The sequence below is a fragment of the Hemiscyllium ocellatum genome, chromosome 4, assembly GCF_020745735.1.
Source record: "Hemiscyllium ocellatum isolate sHemOce1 chromosome 4, sHemOce1.pat.X.cur, whole genome shotgun sequence".
Lineage (NCBI taxonomy): Eukaryota > Metazoa > Chordata > Chondrichthyes > Orectolobiformes > Hemiscylliidae > Hemiscyllium > Hemiscyllium ocellatum.
This window is the reverse complement of record NC_083404.1, coordinates 82,573,055-82,590,927: the sequence shown is the minus strand read 5'-3', so window position 1 is coordinate 82,590,927 and position 17,873 is coordinate 82,573,055. Positions and strand designations below refer to the sequence as shown.

The 17,873-nt window shown below is 39.7% G+C and overlaps 1 protein-coding gene across 1 annotated transcript in view; it reads right to left on the bottom strand.

Moving 5' to 3' along the window:
- Positions 1-17,873, bottom strand: part of LOC132815434 (uncharacterized) — a 312,980-nt gene that overhangs the window by 249,144 nt on the left and 45,963 nt on the right. Inside the window, exons 7-8 of the mRNA XM_060824368.1 lie at positions 11,458-11,571; positions 1,709-1,854 (exon numbers count right to left, since the gene is read on the bottom strand). Coding sequence (XP_060680351.1) covers positions 1,709-1,854; positions 11,458-11,571 — 260 coding nt within the window. The remainder of the gene's footprint in view (positions 1-1,708; positions 1,855-11,457; positions 11,572-17,873) is intronic.

Sequence of the window (17,873 nt, the reverse complement as noted above, 5' to 3'; positions counted from 1 at the left end):
CACAGTCCAAAGATGTGCGGGTCAGGTGAATTGGCCATGCTAAATTGCCCGTAGTGTTAGGTAAAGGGGCAAATGTAGAGGTATGGGTGAGTTGCGGGTCGGTGTGGACTTGTTGGGCCGAAGGGCCTGTTTCCACACTGTAAGTAATCTAAAAAAAAATTGATAGTGGACAATAAAGTAACTAATAGGTGAAAGAGGCTCAGATCACTGGACAAACCCAGAAGATGGGTATATGAGACAAGGCTAAAGGATTTGCCAAACAAAAATGCCAAATGATTGATCCTATTTGGTCTCCTCTTAATCAACAGATAATGTCACGGAAATATTTATAACATTGTTCCATTGAGTATCACTTATTTGCCAACAGTCTAATCAATAATGATGAGCTCGATTCTGACAATATTAGCCACTTTCAAAAAATTATTCTGTTTGGACACAAAAGAGAATTATCATGGCGATTGGACACCAATTATTGATTAGATTAGATTACATTACTGTGTGGAAACAGGCCCTTCGGCCCAACAAGTCCACACCGACCCGCCGAAGCGCAACCCACCCAGACGCCTACATTTACCCCTTACCTAACACTACGGGCAATTTAGAATGGCCAATTCACCTGACCCGCACATCTTTGGACAGTGGGAGGAAACTGGAGCACCCGGAGGAAACCCACGCAGACACGGGGAGAACGTGCAAACTCCACACAGTCAATCGCCTGAGGCGGGAATTGAACCCGGGTCTCTGGCGTGCAGGCAAGTGATGATGTTGTGAAAGTAATTAAAAGCTGTTTCTTTTGTTGTTTTAGCAATAAACTTTCTTCCATTCTAATGTTGTGAATTTGCTATTTACTAATGATCTTACGTTAAGTGCAAATCATAACTCCTCTGATAATGGATCAGCTCAAGCCAGCCTACAACAGTACCTGGAAAACATTCAGGCTTGAGCTAACACACTTTGTGCAGGGAAATGACTATCACCATCAAAACAACTCCCAACTGTCTTTACATTCACTGGAATCTGCATTAATATTCTGGGGCTTAGCATTGAGCAGAAGTTTAAACATACAGCCATGTCAACACAGTGGCAATAAGAATATAACAGAGATTCGGTATGATCTGATGAGTGAATGTACAAGGTTCACATCTAAAATGTGATGGAGAGCTTGTCTGAACAATACAGAAGCAATGAAACTCAATGTTTTACATAGTTCAAATCAAAGGAATCTACTTCTTGATTAGCCTTAACAGTTTTCCTAATGGATTCGCTGAAATCCCCAGATGCTTTTAATCCTACCCAATGTAAACTTAGATGTGGATGGGATAATGGTCCTTATGCCAACTCATCATCAATTTTGAGTTGTAACTCTGCATACAGGTAAATACGCCTCCCTTTGTTTGAGAAATGTTCCACTAAGTTTCTACAATGCACACAACTTCAAAAAATGAATCAAAAACAGATATTAGCTGTGTAACATAAATTTCATCTGCAAAGCAATCTATCTGTAGAAGAAAACATTTTTGAATGAATATTGATCATAAAATGTGCCAGTTTAATTTAAATTGAACGTACTGATGAAAAAATTAAGAATAATTTTCTATTCCTAATTTGGGAGTATAAGAATTAGCATAAGTTTCCTTTTCTCGGACATTGACAAAATTAAAAAAATTACAATTATTAAATAATCAATCAGAGCTTGATAATTTCTTACCGTAAACCCAGAATGCTATTTTTGTATTTTTCAATCTCATTCAATAATCTATTTCTTAAGGTTTGCTTCTGAAGAAAATGTTCCCGTATAACCTCAATTTGCTTGAGGGTATCGTTAAGCTGATTGAAGCGGTCGGAATATTCTTTCTGCAATAAAGTAACAAAAATTAACAGCATTAATATATTGGCAAAATAAGCAACACAACATCCTTACCTGACAGATGAGATTTTTTTATAACATAATACTAGAAATGAGATGCAGCACAATCTACCTTTATATTAAAAAGTGTAGAATTATTTTGACATTAAAAGGGAAAAACTTGGCTCTTTTTCATTGCTGAAAAGAGATATGAAAGTGTGCTTGGCAGGGCTAGCACAACAGTATTAAATGCCCAAAGTGAACTTTCAGCCTTGCGTCAACCTCCCACCATAATTAACTTTTGAAAATGAACATAGTGCATTAGTGTGAATAAAAATTATATATTCATCATCACAAATATATCTTACATGACAAAGGAAACTATTAGGATACTGACTGCACATTCTAATTATACTACAACTTTCACAGGATGAAAGAAAAATTGCACATTGTAATGTATAATAGGATGTAATACACGATGCTGCTGCAACAGTTATTAAGTATGTTTACATGCAATTTCCACAATTAAAAACATAACAATTGAGTAGTTTTGGCCAAATTATGTTATTTGATATTGTTTACTGCTTCACAGTTTTGGAATAGGCATGTAGAAGTTTCTAAAACTGCCACAAAAATAGAAGGAAGAAAAACATGAAACTTTGGGAAAGACTTCAATGTAAACACTTGGTATTGTGGATGTATATCACTTAATCTAGAACTCTTAATAAAACTGTTGAAGATTGACTGTTTACATTTGTAGTTGCATGAATTGTGTATTTTACAGATAGCAAAAACAAGCACAAACAAAATTAGTAGAGGCTGCAGTTCACCCCACAATGTGAATCAAATGCTGATATGATCAATGATCTGTCTACAGACTTTATTATTTGCTGCATCCATTCTCTCATCTGGTGGGACCATGTGTTAATTAGATACTGTCTGACCTGTAGTGCCCAACACAGTTGAACTCAGTGGTGCACCAGGAGAGATCTTTCATCCTCAAGGTCTTTGTCCTTCTGCTTAGAAGGCAGCACATGTTGCCCCAGTCTCTCAGCATTCATCACATCGCTTTGTGTCTGCTCAAATTGTGCAGAATACAGGATACCAGGATGATGCAGAATGTGCACCAACTTGGCTGAAGTGCTGCACCAGTTGAGTGACCAATACTGTACTCCAAACCACTAGAAGATTTAGCACAATTATTTGTTTTCATTGCATTCAAAAGTCCATTATTACACCAACATGTCACACGATGAATTGATCGTACCCCTGTCATAGGTAAGCTTCACACTAGCAGTTATGGTAGAGTCGAAAAGTCATACAGTGTAAAAATCAGCTCTTCTTATGAAGAGAACACATCCTGAGTAATTGTGTAGTTTTGTAAATTTGGAGCACTAATGAAATTTGGTGCAGAGGGGAAGAGATGCTTTTGGTTTTTTTGGTTTAAAGCACAAACAACATAATCAACAACAGTCAGCATGGTTTTGTTAAGGGGACGTCATATCTGAACAACTTGATGGAATTTTTCTAAGAGGTGACCAGGCGTACAGATGAGGGCAATGCATTCAACGCTGTCTACTTGGACTTCAAAAATAAGTTTTTTAAGGTCCCAAATGGGAGAACTGAACATAAAGATAAGAGTACAAGGGATCCAAGTAAGTTTGGCAAATTGAATACAGAATTGGCAGAGTGACAAAAAGCAGAGGATGATGGTTGAAGGGTATTTGTGTGACTGGAAGGCTGTGTCATAGAAGTTCCATGAAGATCAGTGTTGGAGCGTTAATGTTTTTAGTATTGAATGTAGAATGGTTGATCAGTAAGTTTGCGGATGATAGAAAAATTGGTGGGTAGGTAAATAATGCGCAAGAAAGCTTTAGATTATAAGAGGATATAGAGAGACTGATCAGTAGCAAATGGAATTCAATGCCGCTATGTGTGAGGTGATGCACTCGGGCTGAACATACAAGGCAAGGGAATACATGATGAACTATAGAACCCTGAGAAGGACCAAGCACCCAGTTGTGCACGTCTACCAATCCCTTAAGGAGACAGTAAAGACTGCAGCTGCAGAAAACATTGACTTTCCAGTTCCTCAGATGTTGTCTGACCTGCTGTGCTTTTCCAGCTTCACTGGAAATCTAATCATCTAACCATCTAATCTATTGACCGTAAGTTAGCAGAACAGGTAGATCAAGTGGTTAAGACGACATATGGAATACTTGTCTTTAATAGGTGAGGCAAAGAGTTTAAAATCATGGAGATTAAACTGGAACAGTAAAAATATTAGTTTGGCTATATCTAAGAATACTGTGTGCAGTTCTGGAATCCGTATTATAGGGGGAATGTGATTGCCCTGGAGAGAGTGCAGAGGGGATGTACCAGCTTGTTGCCTGTGCTGGAGAGTTTATGTTACGAAGAGACACTGGGGTTGTTTTCATTGTAATGTCAGAAAACCCGTCAATGAGCATTTTTCATCATAGTAGGCCTGACTTATTGACTAACTTTGGTTGGGAGAATTTACAATTCAGGTAAAATAGTGTCAAAGTTTGAACAAGTTAAATTTAAACTGTTACTATATTTTTCTAAAACTTCACCACATGCTGAGATTAGAGTAGATAGGTCAGATTCCACAGTGTATGTTTTTCATTGTTTGCAGTAAACTTTGTGAAAACATGACAAATCATCATGAGAATGAGTCAAGGAAGTCAGCCAAATTTAACTTAATGATATTGGTTATTCCCAAAACAGATAAACAAGGAACATCTGAAAGTGCTAAAAATCTAGAATTAAAACAAAACGTTTTCAAAATTTATATATCAGTCAGTATCTGTAAAGAAAGAAAGAGTTAACTTATGAATAGGCATCTTCATCAGAACTAAAGAACTGAAAAATAACCAAACTTCTCAGTGGCGTTGAAAAGGATAAGATAGAAACAACACATTTTTAAAGCAGAGTGGATGACCTGCAAACTAAAGATTAGAATATTGTCAAATGATATGAAAGGTCATCTCAGTAATTGTCTTTGAAAGGGTATGAAAGAGAGAACAAATATGCAAAAACAAAGATGGGCTGAAGACATGGAAGAAACACATGGAAGGAAAGTCAAGAAAATGGGCAAAAGGGAAGACAAAACCTAGTATCTGGTATCTTTAAGAGGAGGAATTGTTGAACAAGATGGACTTTCAAATAATTAGAACAAACTGGGCTAAAGGATGTTTAATTATATTCATTAAGCTAAAAGAAATTCTGTCTATCAAATATATATTTGACCAAAACACAAGAGCCTTATACTGACTTAAATGGCTTGGTCCCTCCCTCACACATAACAGAAGGAATTTTGACAGGTAGACTGGCCGTTCTGGGCATGTGAGAAGAGTTCAATGCCTTCAACTTCTGGATTTTACTGTGGGTGGGTGGTTGTGGGGGTGGTGAGGAAGGCGGGTAGGAGGTGGTGGTAGTGGCTTAATGGTGAGTGTGGAAAGTGTCATGTAATTTACACATTCTAATAGGTGATTAACTACTATATTACCAACAATTCTGGCTTTAACTGCCAGCTTATAGATTTCTGTAAATTGTCATCAATACCACCTTAGTGAGTGCACAGTGAAGTATGATTAACATATTGGAAAATCTTTGATTGGTGAAACTGAAGAAATCCAGAGATTGTTGAATGAAATTTGCTATTCACAGCACTCCTTTTCAGGGCTTTCAGTGCTTGACAAATGATTGCTATCATCTTGGAATTTACTTCATCCATTTGGCATATCTTCAGCTGCAATTCCCTGCTCTCAGTTTTCACCACAACAATGAAGCAGCTAGTGTAATCCAGATAAAGAATAAGAAATTCAGCACTAGGAATACCAATAGCACTAGCAACAGTAAACTGAAGAGCAGCAACGCCAAGAACAGCACAGCAATAGCAGCATTTTCCTCAGCCTCATGCGACGAGGCAGAGTAGATGGAGGCAGAGATCCAATTTTAAGATGCTCATCCAAGATGGTGGTGGCAGAACAGGCAGCGATCAGACTCTTGAACCCAGGTCTTGTCCATTCCGCCTGTTTTTCTTTTTCTCTTCTTTTCTCGTTTTTGTTTTTTATTCCCTTTTTTAGTTATTTAGTGTCTTTTTGCTTATTTTCTACAGAGAACTCAATTGGGGAGGGAGTGGCAGCAATGGAGTGTGGCAGCGTCTGGGGCCCAGTGCAAGACCAAATGGCAGTCAATGGCAATCTCAAGCAGGACTTCACCCAGCACGGCTGAAAGCATGCCCTGCACGGGAGGGAGTGAGCCCTCATGGGGAAAGCGCAGCGTGGATTGACGACAGACCCATGGCTTACGAAAGGACTGTAATGTTTAACTTTTAACATTATTTCTTTATTTTCCTACTTTATACTAAGAAGAAATGTAGTGATGAACTTTTTAACTTATTTGTTTATTTTACTATCTTTGTGCCTAAGTTTTTGTACCTAAAATCCTTTGTTAAGATGATGTAAGAGTGGCGACATTGTACACTTTTCACTGTAATCCTGTACTTGAGTACATGTTAGAATAAAACAAATCTAAATCTAAAATCTAAATCTAAATTCCAAGCAGATGAGATCCCAACATTGGGTTTACAGGCAAAGGATCAGCTTTCTCAACATGCCTGTACATTAGTGCTCTGAGTCAGCAGCAAACTTACCATTAAAAGTGGAGCATTGCAACCATCCTCCCCATTCCTGTGCTTATTGAGACCAAAAATTCCATGCGTACTTTTCTCACTCACATCAGGACCACATTAATTGGAAATCTTTTTGACAGCTCCACAATACCAGTGTGTAAACTCTCTAATTGGCCAGAGAACACATAAGCAATGTTCTAAGGTTTTAGCTCAATTAAACAAAAATGGAGGAAACCTGTTGTGGAGCCCAATGTTTTCCAGACATGTTATATCCTGTCATTTCACAGGGTACCACCAATTAAAATACCATCCAGTGTCTATTCTGAACCTATTATGTATCCAGCAAGCTGGGCACTTTTCTGTAAGTGAATCTGCTTTCTATCCCAATTATAATGAACCCTAACAAACCGTTACAACACTGCATCAGAAAACAAAGAGATTTGTGAGCACTTCGGGGAAAATCAGTGAATGGGTATTAATTCCTTAAGAAAATTGCTCAATTCTTACTTTTATTGACAGAACCTCAACTTATGAATCACAACATCATTACATCAAGCAGCTCTCCCGGACTGAAGGCAAAATCTAATTTGACACTGAGACAGTACTCCATTGTCAGAGATTCTGGCTTTCAGATGAAATGTTAAATGGACCAGTCTGTATGTATTCATTTAAAAGACTATATGGCCAGAAAGCCATTACTTCAATGTAGATAAGAGTTGTTCATATAGACCCTATAGAATCATAGGATATTCTGAAGGAATTGTCCTAGAAGTTTAATTTTTCATTGGGCAATTCCTCTACACTTGGAACTCTATAGAAGACTCTAATTATCTCTGAGAAAGCAGAGACTTCCGATGATAATAAGTTATTAGTTAGTCAGGAAAAGTTAAGACTATTCAATACATGGTCCACTTATACCCCAGACCTTAAGCTGACAAATCCCTGGTCCTGAACCCCTTTCCCCCACGTCCACACCCAACTCCCCATGCACAACCCATTCCTCTGCTGTCAGATGGACCAGACTCCGCCTTCCCCCATTCTGCATCAACTGCCACTTTCTCACAACCCTGCAGCCAAAACCCCTTTCCCAATCCCATACATATCTTCTTCCTTCCTGCCACACCTACAGCTGAACTCCATCACCCTCTATGCCCCCATTGTACACCCAAATCACTTATCCCACCATCAGATACAACTTCCATTTCCCCACAATTCTCCAAACCAGTTGATACCCTACCTACCTAGCACCCTCCCCTCTAACGGTCTACCATCTTAATCCCAGGTGCCCTACCGCTTACATAGCTGGCACCTAATTTAGATGACACAGAGCTTAGCTGGCACCTACTACCCCTTGGGTATCCTACCTGCCCAGTACTCTGATATTAGACTTATAATTTGACAGGAGCTGTCAAATGGCTGTCTCTATCTGGACCTTACATGTCAGAATACAACATCTGAATGGTGTGAAGAGGTCATGGTTTGCCTTCCCCTGTCAGTTCTGCACTGTGAGAGAACTGTCAGAATGGAAGTACTGCTACGCATTCCTGAAGTAGCCTTGATCAGAATCTCCTCTCAGAAATATGTAACTTCATCTTATCACCAAAAAAAAGCAGAATGCCAAACTGTGAGAGACTGTCACTGCTCAGAAAATCCAGTTTCGTGTCATTATTTGACTAAATGCAGAAGTGTCTCCAGTATTTGGGCCAACTGCTACTGTACAACAATTCTTCAAAAGATAAACTGGATAGTTAGTTCACTGCTGATTGTGGAACATTGTTTTCTACAAAATGGTTGCTGCTTTTACTAGTGTAACAACAGTAACTGTATTTTCAAAATAATTTACTGGCAATTAAATGTTTTGGGATATTCCAAGATGGTAAAAGGCACTGTAAATGTATGCTCAATATTTCTGCTTCTAAGTTTGTGCTTATAGTATCTTCTAAACTATTTCAGTTCTTCATTTTCCACGGCTGCCACTGGCAGAAGAAGAAAAAAAGTTGCATCAAATTAAACATTTAATATCTCTGAGGGAATTCAGAGCTTTGATTTAACTTTTAATATTAAATCAGTGAATTCAGCTTCCAAAACTTCACTCTCATGGTGTGCAAAACTATCTGATTATAGCAGTTTTGTAGAATCATTCCAGATGTCAAATATTTGCTACTTATGAAGTAATCAGGACTCAGTTCTGAGGAAGGGTCACTCTTCTCGAAATGCTAACTCTGATTTCCTTCCACAGATGCTGCCAGGCCTGCTTAGCCTTTCCAGCAATTTCTGTTTTTGTTGTTGAATGAAGATGTCTGCTATTGGTCTTTATTGAATAATATTACAGAAGGTCTCATACCGGTTGAACTGTTCAGGAATGGTTGTGGGTGAGGAAGCTCATTTCAAGAAGTGAAGCCTCACAATGTCTCTTTCCCTGCCCTGATGAAGCATCATGCCCAAAATGTTAACTCTCCTGCTCCTCGGATGCCGCCTGACCTGCTGTGCTTTTTCCAGTGACACACTTTATCGAATCTGACTGCCCAGTATCTGCAGACCTCACTATCTCCCTTTCACTCTATCCAGTTTAGTGTGAAGCAGACGTTCTCTTCCCTTCGTTTTCTATCTCTTCCTCCTCCATTTCCCAAGATAGCCTCCGGATCTTAGGAGGAAATAACTGGCTTTCACAATTGCAAGGTTACAAATGACTATGCATACCATTACAAACATACACATGAATTCAAATGTATCACTCTAGATCATCTCACACGAACATTGGGAGAATCATTCTCGCCCTGGTTTGAAGCTCTTAGTTGTCATGAGGGAGATAACACAATTCTATCACTGCCTCATTGTTGAAGCAAAGACTGCAAAGGCACTGCTCCTGACTCACTGTAACCTTGAAATGAAACCCTCCACCATCCCCATCCCCACCATCACCACCACCTCCAAAAGATGCTTTCTGGGTAGAGCCTTTTAAATTGACACTGTTTTTCCTATTCTTTAATGGAAAGTGAGTGTCACAGGCCTGGCCAGTATTTGTTGCTCATACATAATTGTCCTTGACAAGGTGGAGTTGAGTCATTTTCTTGAACCATTATAGTCTTGCTATTGCAGATACATGAATTTTACTTCCCCACTCCGCCAGTGAATGTCCAGCTCAGCTTGCACAGCAAATAGCATGACAACTACTGCCCCTTACCTTTTCTACATTGACAATAAATGCTGGTCTAGCCAGTGGTGCCCATTCCCCCTGAGTCAATGTTTAATTGCACAGGAGAAGTTGGTGGTGAGTTGCATTCTCAAACATCTGCAGCCCTTAGATGCAGGGACCGCCATAGATAAAAATAGCTATAGGCCTACCGGATAATAGGACTGTTGTGTCATCAGAGTCAGAAAGTGAGAAAGCAACATGTGGTTTAACTTAGGGTCACTGTGACTAAAGTGCGGGGAGAGATTGAGAATGAGAATCCTTCATGGTAACCTCAGCCAGTGTGAGAATTGAACCCACGCTCATTACATCACTCCTCAATACAAACCAACTATCCAGCCCACTGAACTAACCAATCCACTAAAATCATGGAAGGACACCCATGCTGTTTAGATTAGATTCGATTAGATTCCTTACAGTGTGGAAACAGGCCCTTCGGCCCAACAAGTCCACACCGACCCGCCGAAGCGCAACCCACCCATACCCCTGCATATACCCCTTACCTAACACTATGGGCAATTTAGCATGGCCAATTCACCTGACCCGCACATCTTTGTGACTGTGGGAGGAAACCGGAGCACCCGGAGGAAACCCACGCAGACACGGGGAGAACGTACAAACTCCACACAGTCAGTTGCCTGAGGCGGGAATTGAACCCAGGTCCCTGGCGCTGTGAGGCAGTAGTGCTAACCACTGTGCCACCGTGCCGCCCCGAAGGAAGTTCCAGGATTCTGAGCCAGTGACAGTAAAGGAACAGCAAGATTGTTAAAAATCATTATGCTGTGTAACTTGAAGGAGAACTTTAAAATGGTGGTATTCCCATGCCCTTCTCCTTCTAGGTATTTGAGGTCATATGTTGTGGAAAGTGTTATTGAAGGAGCCATACTGAGTTACTGCAGTGCAATTTGTGGATGGTACATTGATGTCATTGTGCATCACTTATTTCAAGTGGTGGATGTGGTGTCAATTATCTCAGCTGCTTTGTCCCAAGCCTCTTGTGTTGTTGGAGCTGTACTTATCCAGGCAAGTGCGGAATGTTCCATCACACTCTTGATTTGTTTCTTGAAAACGGAGGCTTCAGGGAGCTAGTTACACATGACAGAATTCCAAACTTATAGCCACTTTATTTATATGGCTAATCCACTTCAGTTTCTGAGTCATTGGTAAACCCCAAGATGTTGATAGTAGGGATTCAGCAATGTCAATGGCATTAGACATCTCCTGCTGAAGATGATCATTCCCCGGCATCTCTGATCAGCCCAAGTATCGATGCTGTTGAGATCTTGCTGCATATGGACACAGAACTGGTTTAGTATCTAATGAGTTATGAATGGTGTTGAACACTGTTCAATCATCAGTGAACATCTCCATTCTGATTAGATGATAGAAGGGAGGTTATTGATGAAAAGTCTGAATGCATGCACTGATGCTCTAGCCGTGTTAGCAAATCTATTTTTTGGCCTTTCTGAGGTCAGCAAAAATCAGCAATTAATTTTCTACCCATTTTGCTTTGTTCATTCTAAATTACGTGAAAGTTCTTCAGCTTCACCCCACAACTAGAAATTGCAATTTCCTCATAAGGCTAAATCACAAATTATATTACTGAATAATCATTTAAAAAATGCTTGTCTGTTTGGTTGAAACAATTATTAAGGATTTGACAAAGCTATATCTTGGACTAAACATCATTCATGTAATGATGCCATCTACTGAGCACTGTGGCAAGTGGCATGCATATATAAGTCCAGCAAATCAGGTTACCTGACCATCAGTCAATTGTTGTTTCATACTGTTCTTTTCTTTTTCCTGATTGTCAGTTCTCAATTGATAGTTTCCTCTGAATTCATTTAGTTTCTCACTCAACTTCAAGAATGTCTGCAAGAAATTGTAGAAGAAGTAAATTACATATTGGCATTTGATTGTGTATACTGTTCAGCAAACACCATTGCTTCTGCTGCATTGACAATGCACAAGAAAAAGTAAAAGCAACACTTGCTTCGACATATTTTCTACTGCAATTTTTGACAAATAAAATCTTCGTCTTTCATAAAACTACTTTATCCAATGTCAAAGGGTGCAAAATATGATTCTATCCTTTTAATCAGCAGGGCAGTATATAGATACACCAAATAAAAACTGCTCTTAGTTTTTTTGTTTACTTTTTTATGTGGGATCTTCCTATTCATGTGTTCAGTTAGGATCTAGCAACAAGTAAACTGAGGATGTCTAGGCGTGAAGTGTGATTCTAAGGAGACCCAGCCCCCTTTCTCATTGTCAAGGCTGCATGGTGGTGACCAGTAGGTTGGTGGTTGGGGACAAGGTTGGTGATCATGCAGGCTCAGACTTGAGGGGCAGTGTGTGTGTGGAGGTGTCAAGAATGTGGACATGGGAAAGGGTTTGCAAGCAGCAACAGGGTTTGCAAGGAGACTGTGTAATGTAAAGAGGGATGAGCATTGTCAGCAGAATGGGTGAAGAGGAGAGATGAGCAATGTTGGTGTTGCCATGAGTGCTAGATTGTTTTATTCTTTACCTTATTATTGAGAACTGCACCCCTGAACAGACTGTGCACATGTTCATAATAACTCACCTCCTGAATGACCAAACAATCTGAACCAAACATGCCGCATAAATAGTGTCTACAAAAGCAGGTCAGGGGCGAGGATTTCTGCAGCGAGTAACCCATTTCCTCACACCCCAAAGCCTGTTCACCATCTTTAAGGCACACGTCAGGAATGTGATGGAATACTCCCCACTTGTCTGGATGGGTGCAGCTCCAACGATACTCAAAAAGCTTGACACCAAATAGATCAAATCAGCCACCTTGCTTGACACCACATCCACAAACATCCATTCCTTCCACCACTAACGCTCAGTAGTAGCAGTATATCTACATGATGCACTGAAGAAATTCACCAAAGATCCTCAGACAGCACCTTCCAAACACACAACCTCTTCCACCTGGAAGGAAAGGGTGGTATATATATGGGAACATCATCACCTGCAGTTCCTGACCAAGCTCACCATCTTACTTAGAAATACATCACCAGTTCTTCAATGTCACTGAGTTGAAATCCTGGAATTCCCTCCCTATGACATTGTAGGCCAACCTACATCAGGTGAACTGCAGCGGTTCAAGAATGCAGTTCAAACCATCTTTTTAAGGGCAACTAGGCACGAGCAATAAATTCTGGCCAGCCAGCGATGTCCACATCCCACAAATGAATAAAAGAAAACTAAATCAAGTACTAAAAATAAACTGTATAGAGGGCAGACAGCCAACTTACTGTAAACACAGATACTAGATGCCCATCAGTTCTGAGGTTCTAGGATTCAGGCACAAATCAGCCGACCAGAAGTTTCACTGACATTGCAAACCTCTATAGCAGTGTTTTAATGTTTGCTGCTGTTAGAATGAGAAAATCTGGCCCATTGTTTGTCCATGGCATTGTCAAAAAAAATTTTTTTTTAAATCAAAAGGACAGAACACAAGCCATGGTGTCCATGCAACCATCAACAATTGCTAAATTATGAAGCTGCAAAGCTACTTATTCCAGAATTTTATAATACAACCCAGAAGTTACTGAGATATTCAGAACCACTTCATCTCCTGTACAGTAACTCATTATGGCCATGATTTTTATGGAAATAAGAAGCTTGAGGTATTCAGCTGGAATGTCTCACTGACAGTTCATACAGTCCATTTTCCAAGTCCACTTCAAGAAGGCCAGCTCCAGAAAGCAGCTTGGTTGTTGGCAGGCTGTTTCTAACCTGGCCACTTATGCAGTTTTATGCATTTAGCCTCCAGAAATTGAGTGAAAATATTCACTTCATCCAAAGCAATTTCTTTAAAATTCTGGTAATCCAGACAAATTCAGGAGATTCTCTGTGCAGTTGCTCAAAATGAAAATTCCAAATAACCAGAATCTATTGATTGTAGAATAATTTCTATCAATTAGAAAGTAGCAAATTTAAACATCACACAACATCAGGTTATAGACCAACAGGTTTATTTGGAAGCATTAGCTTTCTAAGCATTGTTCTTTCATCAGGTAGTTGTAGAGTATAAGGTCGTAAGACATAGAATTTATAGCAAAAGGATTACAGTGTCATGCTATAAATTCTGTGTCTTATGATCTTATACTCCACAACCACCTGATGAAGGAGCAGCGCTTCGAAAGCTAGTGCTTCCAAATAAACCTGTTGGACTATAACCTGGTGTTGTGTGATTTTTAACTTTGTACATCCCAGTCCAACACCAGCATCCCAAAGCAAAAGAAGCAAATATGTTCCTTTAAGAAAGGAGCTACAAAGAAAATAGAGAACTGCAGACTTATTAGCCTTATATCACTAGTAGTAGGGAAAATTCTAGAATCTATTACGATGGATAGGATAAACTAACACTTTTCTTTTATTGATCTAATTGAGCATAGTCGGGGAGATGATAATCTAGTGGTTTTATTTCTAGACCTTTATCAGATAGGTCAATGGGAGATAAATGTAAGAAGTTGTATTTTGGTAAGGCAAACTAGGCTTGGACTTATACAATTAATGGTAGGGCCCTGAGGAGTGTTGTACAAAGAGGCCTAGGAGAGCAGGTGCAGGTCCTTGAAAGTGGAGTCACAGGTAGAAAGGGTAGTGAAGAGGGCATTGAGTATGCTTGCCTTCATTGGTCAGTACACTGAGTATAGAAGTTGGGATGTCATGTTACAGTTATATCAGACATTGATGAGACCACTTTTAGAACACTGTGTACAATGCTAGTCGGCCTTCTACAGGAAGAATGGCATTAAATTTGAGAGTGTGTAGAAAATATTTATAAGGATATTGCCAGGAAGTAATAGAGAGAGGCTGAATAGGCTGAGGCTTTTTCCCCCAGAGTGTTGGAGGCTGAGAGGTGATTTTAAAGACATTTATAAAATCATAAATGGTATGGATAGGATGAATAACTAAGGCATTTTTCCTAGGTCTGGGGATGGGAGGCTGGGGAAGGGGTGCTATGGAGGAATCCAAAACAAGAGGGTATAGGTTTAAGGTGAAAGGGGAAAGATTTACAAAAGACCTGAGAGGTAACTTTTTCATGCAGAGGGTGAAGCTTATATGGAAGGAAGTGATGGAGGCACATACAATTACAATATTTAAAAGGCATCTGGATCGGTATACGAATAGGAAACATTAAGAGGGATATGAGCCAAATGTTAGCAAATGAGACGAGGTCAGATTGGGACATCTGGTCAGCACAGATGAGTTAGATCTAGGGCTCTGTTTCTGTGCTGTATGACGCTCTGACTCTTAATCCAGAGACCCAGGTAATGTTCTGGGGACCTGGATTTGAATACTGGCAGATGGTGAAATCTGAATTCAATAAAACTCTGGATTTAAGAGTCAAATGATGGTCACAAAATCAATGTCAATTTTAGAAAACACCATTTGGTTCATTAATATTCTTTAGGGAAGAAAAATGCAATCCTTATCTGGTCTGGCCTACATGTGAGCTGCAGTTACCTGTGGGTAATTAGGGGTGGGCAATAAATGCTGGCCTAGCATGTGGTGAGGTAAGCTGAATAGCTGACTCCTGTTTCTGTATTCCTATGCTGACCAAAGCCCATGTCTCATGAATGAATAAGAACTTGTCATCCTGGATTTGGAATGGAAAATCACGATTGATAGATTTGTTGGGGATTTATTTGAGGACGTGACTAGCAAAATTTATTAAAGGAGAACCAATGGATGTAGCATATTTTGATTGTCAGAAGGCTTTGCTGAAGTTACTCCATCTTAGGCTGTCTAGAAGGAATAAAACACTTAGGAAAGGAAGCAATGTACCGGCATGATTAATGATTGACTAACAGATGGAAAACAGAGCAGGAACAAACTGGTCTTCATATTGACAGGCTATGACTAGTGGGGTACTATAAAGATCAGTTCTTGGGACCCAGCTATTCACAATATATCAATGATTTGGAGGTGGGAACCAAAAGTAAGATTTCCAAATTTGATGATGATAGAAAGCAAAAAATGTGTTCCTCAAAACTACTATACCAACAGTACATGGACTACAACAGTTCAGGAAGATGGCCTTCCAACACCTTCTCAAGGGCCGTTACGGATGGGTTGAATTGAATGATGCCTACACACATGAATTAATACATATTTTTAAAAATTCAAAACTACCATGTATTTCTACCATTGAAGTCACAGCGATCATGAGGCTGTTATAATCTTAGCCATTAAAACTGATATTACTTTCCAAAGGCACCGCCATACTCTGACAGAAATAAATTAGCATAAGAAACAATTATAATTATAGTGTAGGAAGGGTTTTGTTACATTTTGCATAATATTCCAAAATACGAGGTGGGCTCATTTAAGTATTTTGGTGGTGTTCCCAGTATTTAGGAACACGAACATGGGAATTCAGAAACAGGAGTTGGCCATTCAGCCTACCTTGCCATTCAATTTGATTGTGGTTGATAGAATACTTCAATGCTTTTTCCTCACTCCATCCCCATAACCTTAGACAATCAAAAATATTTTAATTTATACCTTAAATAATAGCAAATACAGAGCCTTCAAAGGATTCGAATCTTCTGAGTAAATAAAAGATACTCTCCAGATGTTACGTATATTTGTGTATTTATTAAGGAATTTAAAAATATTCCTTGAATATGTCAAAAAACATTAAAAACCAAAAGATTTAGTCTCAAGACATGGGCAAGAAATTTATTTTATAATACTTAAAAATGATCATGGCAGCTCAATCGTAAGCTGCCAGAAGCTACTGGAAAACACAGAGCTTTCAACCATTAAATTTTTTGACATTTCGAATTTACATTGTAATGGCGGAGGAAACTTCAACTGTACCCAAAGTGACTAAAGGTGCAGCAACAAAGCTGGTCTCTGTAGTCTCCATTAATCAGTCATTCTGAAAGACAATGTGCTTTGGAAGGTGGAGAGTGGGGAACAAACACTACTGCTAGAGAAAAGCAGAAAATCTATGAAAGATGCTATCATGAATAGAGTGAGGGAGGCCATGTTAAAGTACAATCACTAAAAGTGCTAAAAGCAATAAATGTTGGGGTGGCGGGAAGATGTGAAGGTGCCTTCATCAAAGGTTGGGGACATTGTGCAAGGGACACTAGGGATCAGTGTAATATTCTTCAAGAGAGTAGGAACAGAAAGGCTTTGGAGATGTAAACTGCAAAGAAAGCATAAGACACAGGAAGAATACACCTGAAATTGAGCTGATCCACATGGTCTTCATGGCCCCTCTGAGGAGGAGAAGCAGAAAAAAGAATTGGCGATAAGGCACCGAGAGAGGGCCATAGAAACAACAGCAGGAATCGCAAGAGGACATGCTTCTGGTTAGGTGTGCTAGAGAAAGATGAAAGAGCAAGTGACAACAGTCTGCCATGTGAAGAAGGGTTTATTCCTGGTAAAGGGTATACAATATATGGTTCAACTAACCACAGATGTCCAAGCAATAACTTAAGTGCAGATTGAGGCTCCCAGAAAGATTTACATTGCAACATGCTGCCATGTTATATTGAGATTAGTTACATCCTATACAAACGTGTCTGAAAATCACAGTGTCTCTCAACTTCTACATCAACAGTTCTTTTTAAGAATCCACTGGAATGTGTGGAATCTGAACAGCCTGGGGCCTGTCAGTGCATAAGCTGCATGTGAGACAATTAAGGCTGCCACGGTACACCCAGCAGCCTTTGTCAACAGGAAAGCATCCATTCCAACGATGCACATAGTTATAGGGACATAGATATGTACAGCATGGAAAGACACACTTCAATCCAATTCATCCATGCTGACCAGATATCCCAAACTAATCTAGTTTCACTTGCCAGCACCTGGCCCATATCCCTCTAAACCCTTTCTAGTCATATACCCATCCAGATGTCTTTTAAATGTTACAATTGTACCAGCCTCTACCACTTCCTCTGGCAGCTAATTCCATACACACACCACCCTCTGCGTGAAAAGATTGCCCTTTACGTCCCCTTTTATATCTCACCCTAAATCTATGCCATCTCGTTCAGGACTAGCCCACCCTAGGGAAAAGACTGTCTATTTATCCTATCCATGCCCCTCATGATTTCAGAAACTTCTATAAAGTCACCCCTCAGCCTCCGACATTCCAGGGAAAACATTCCCAGCCTCTCCCT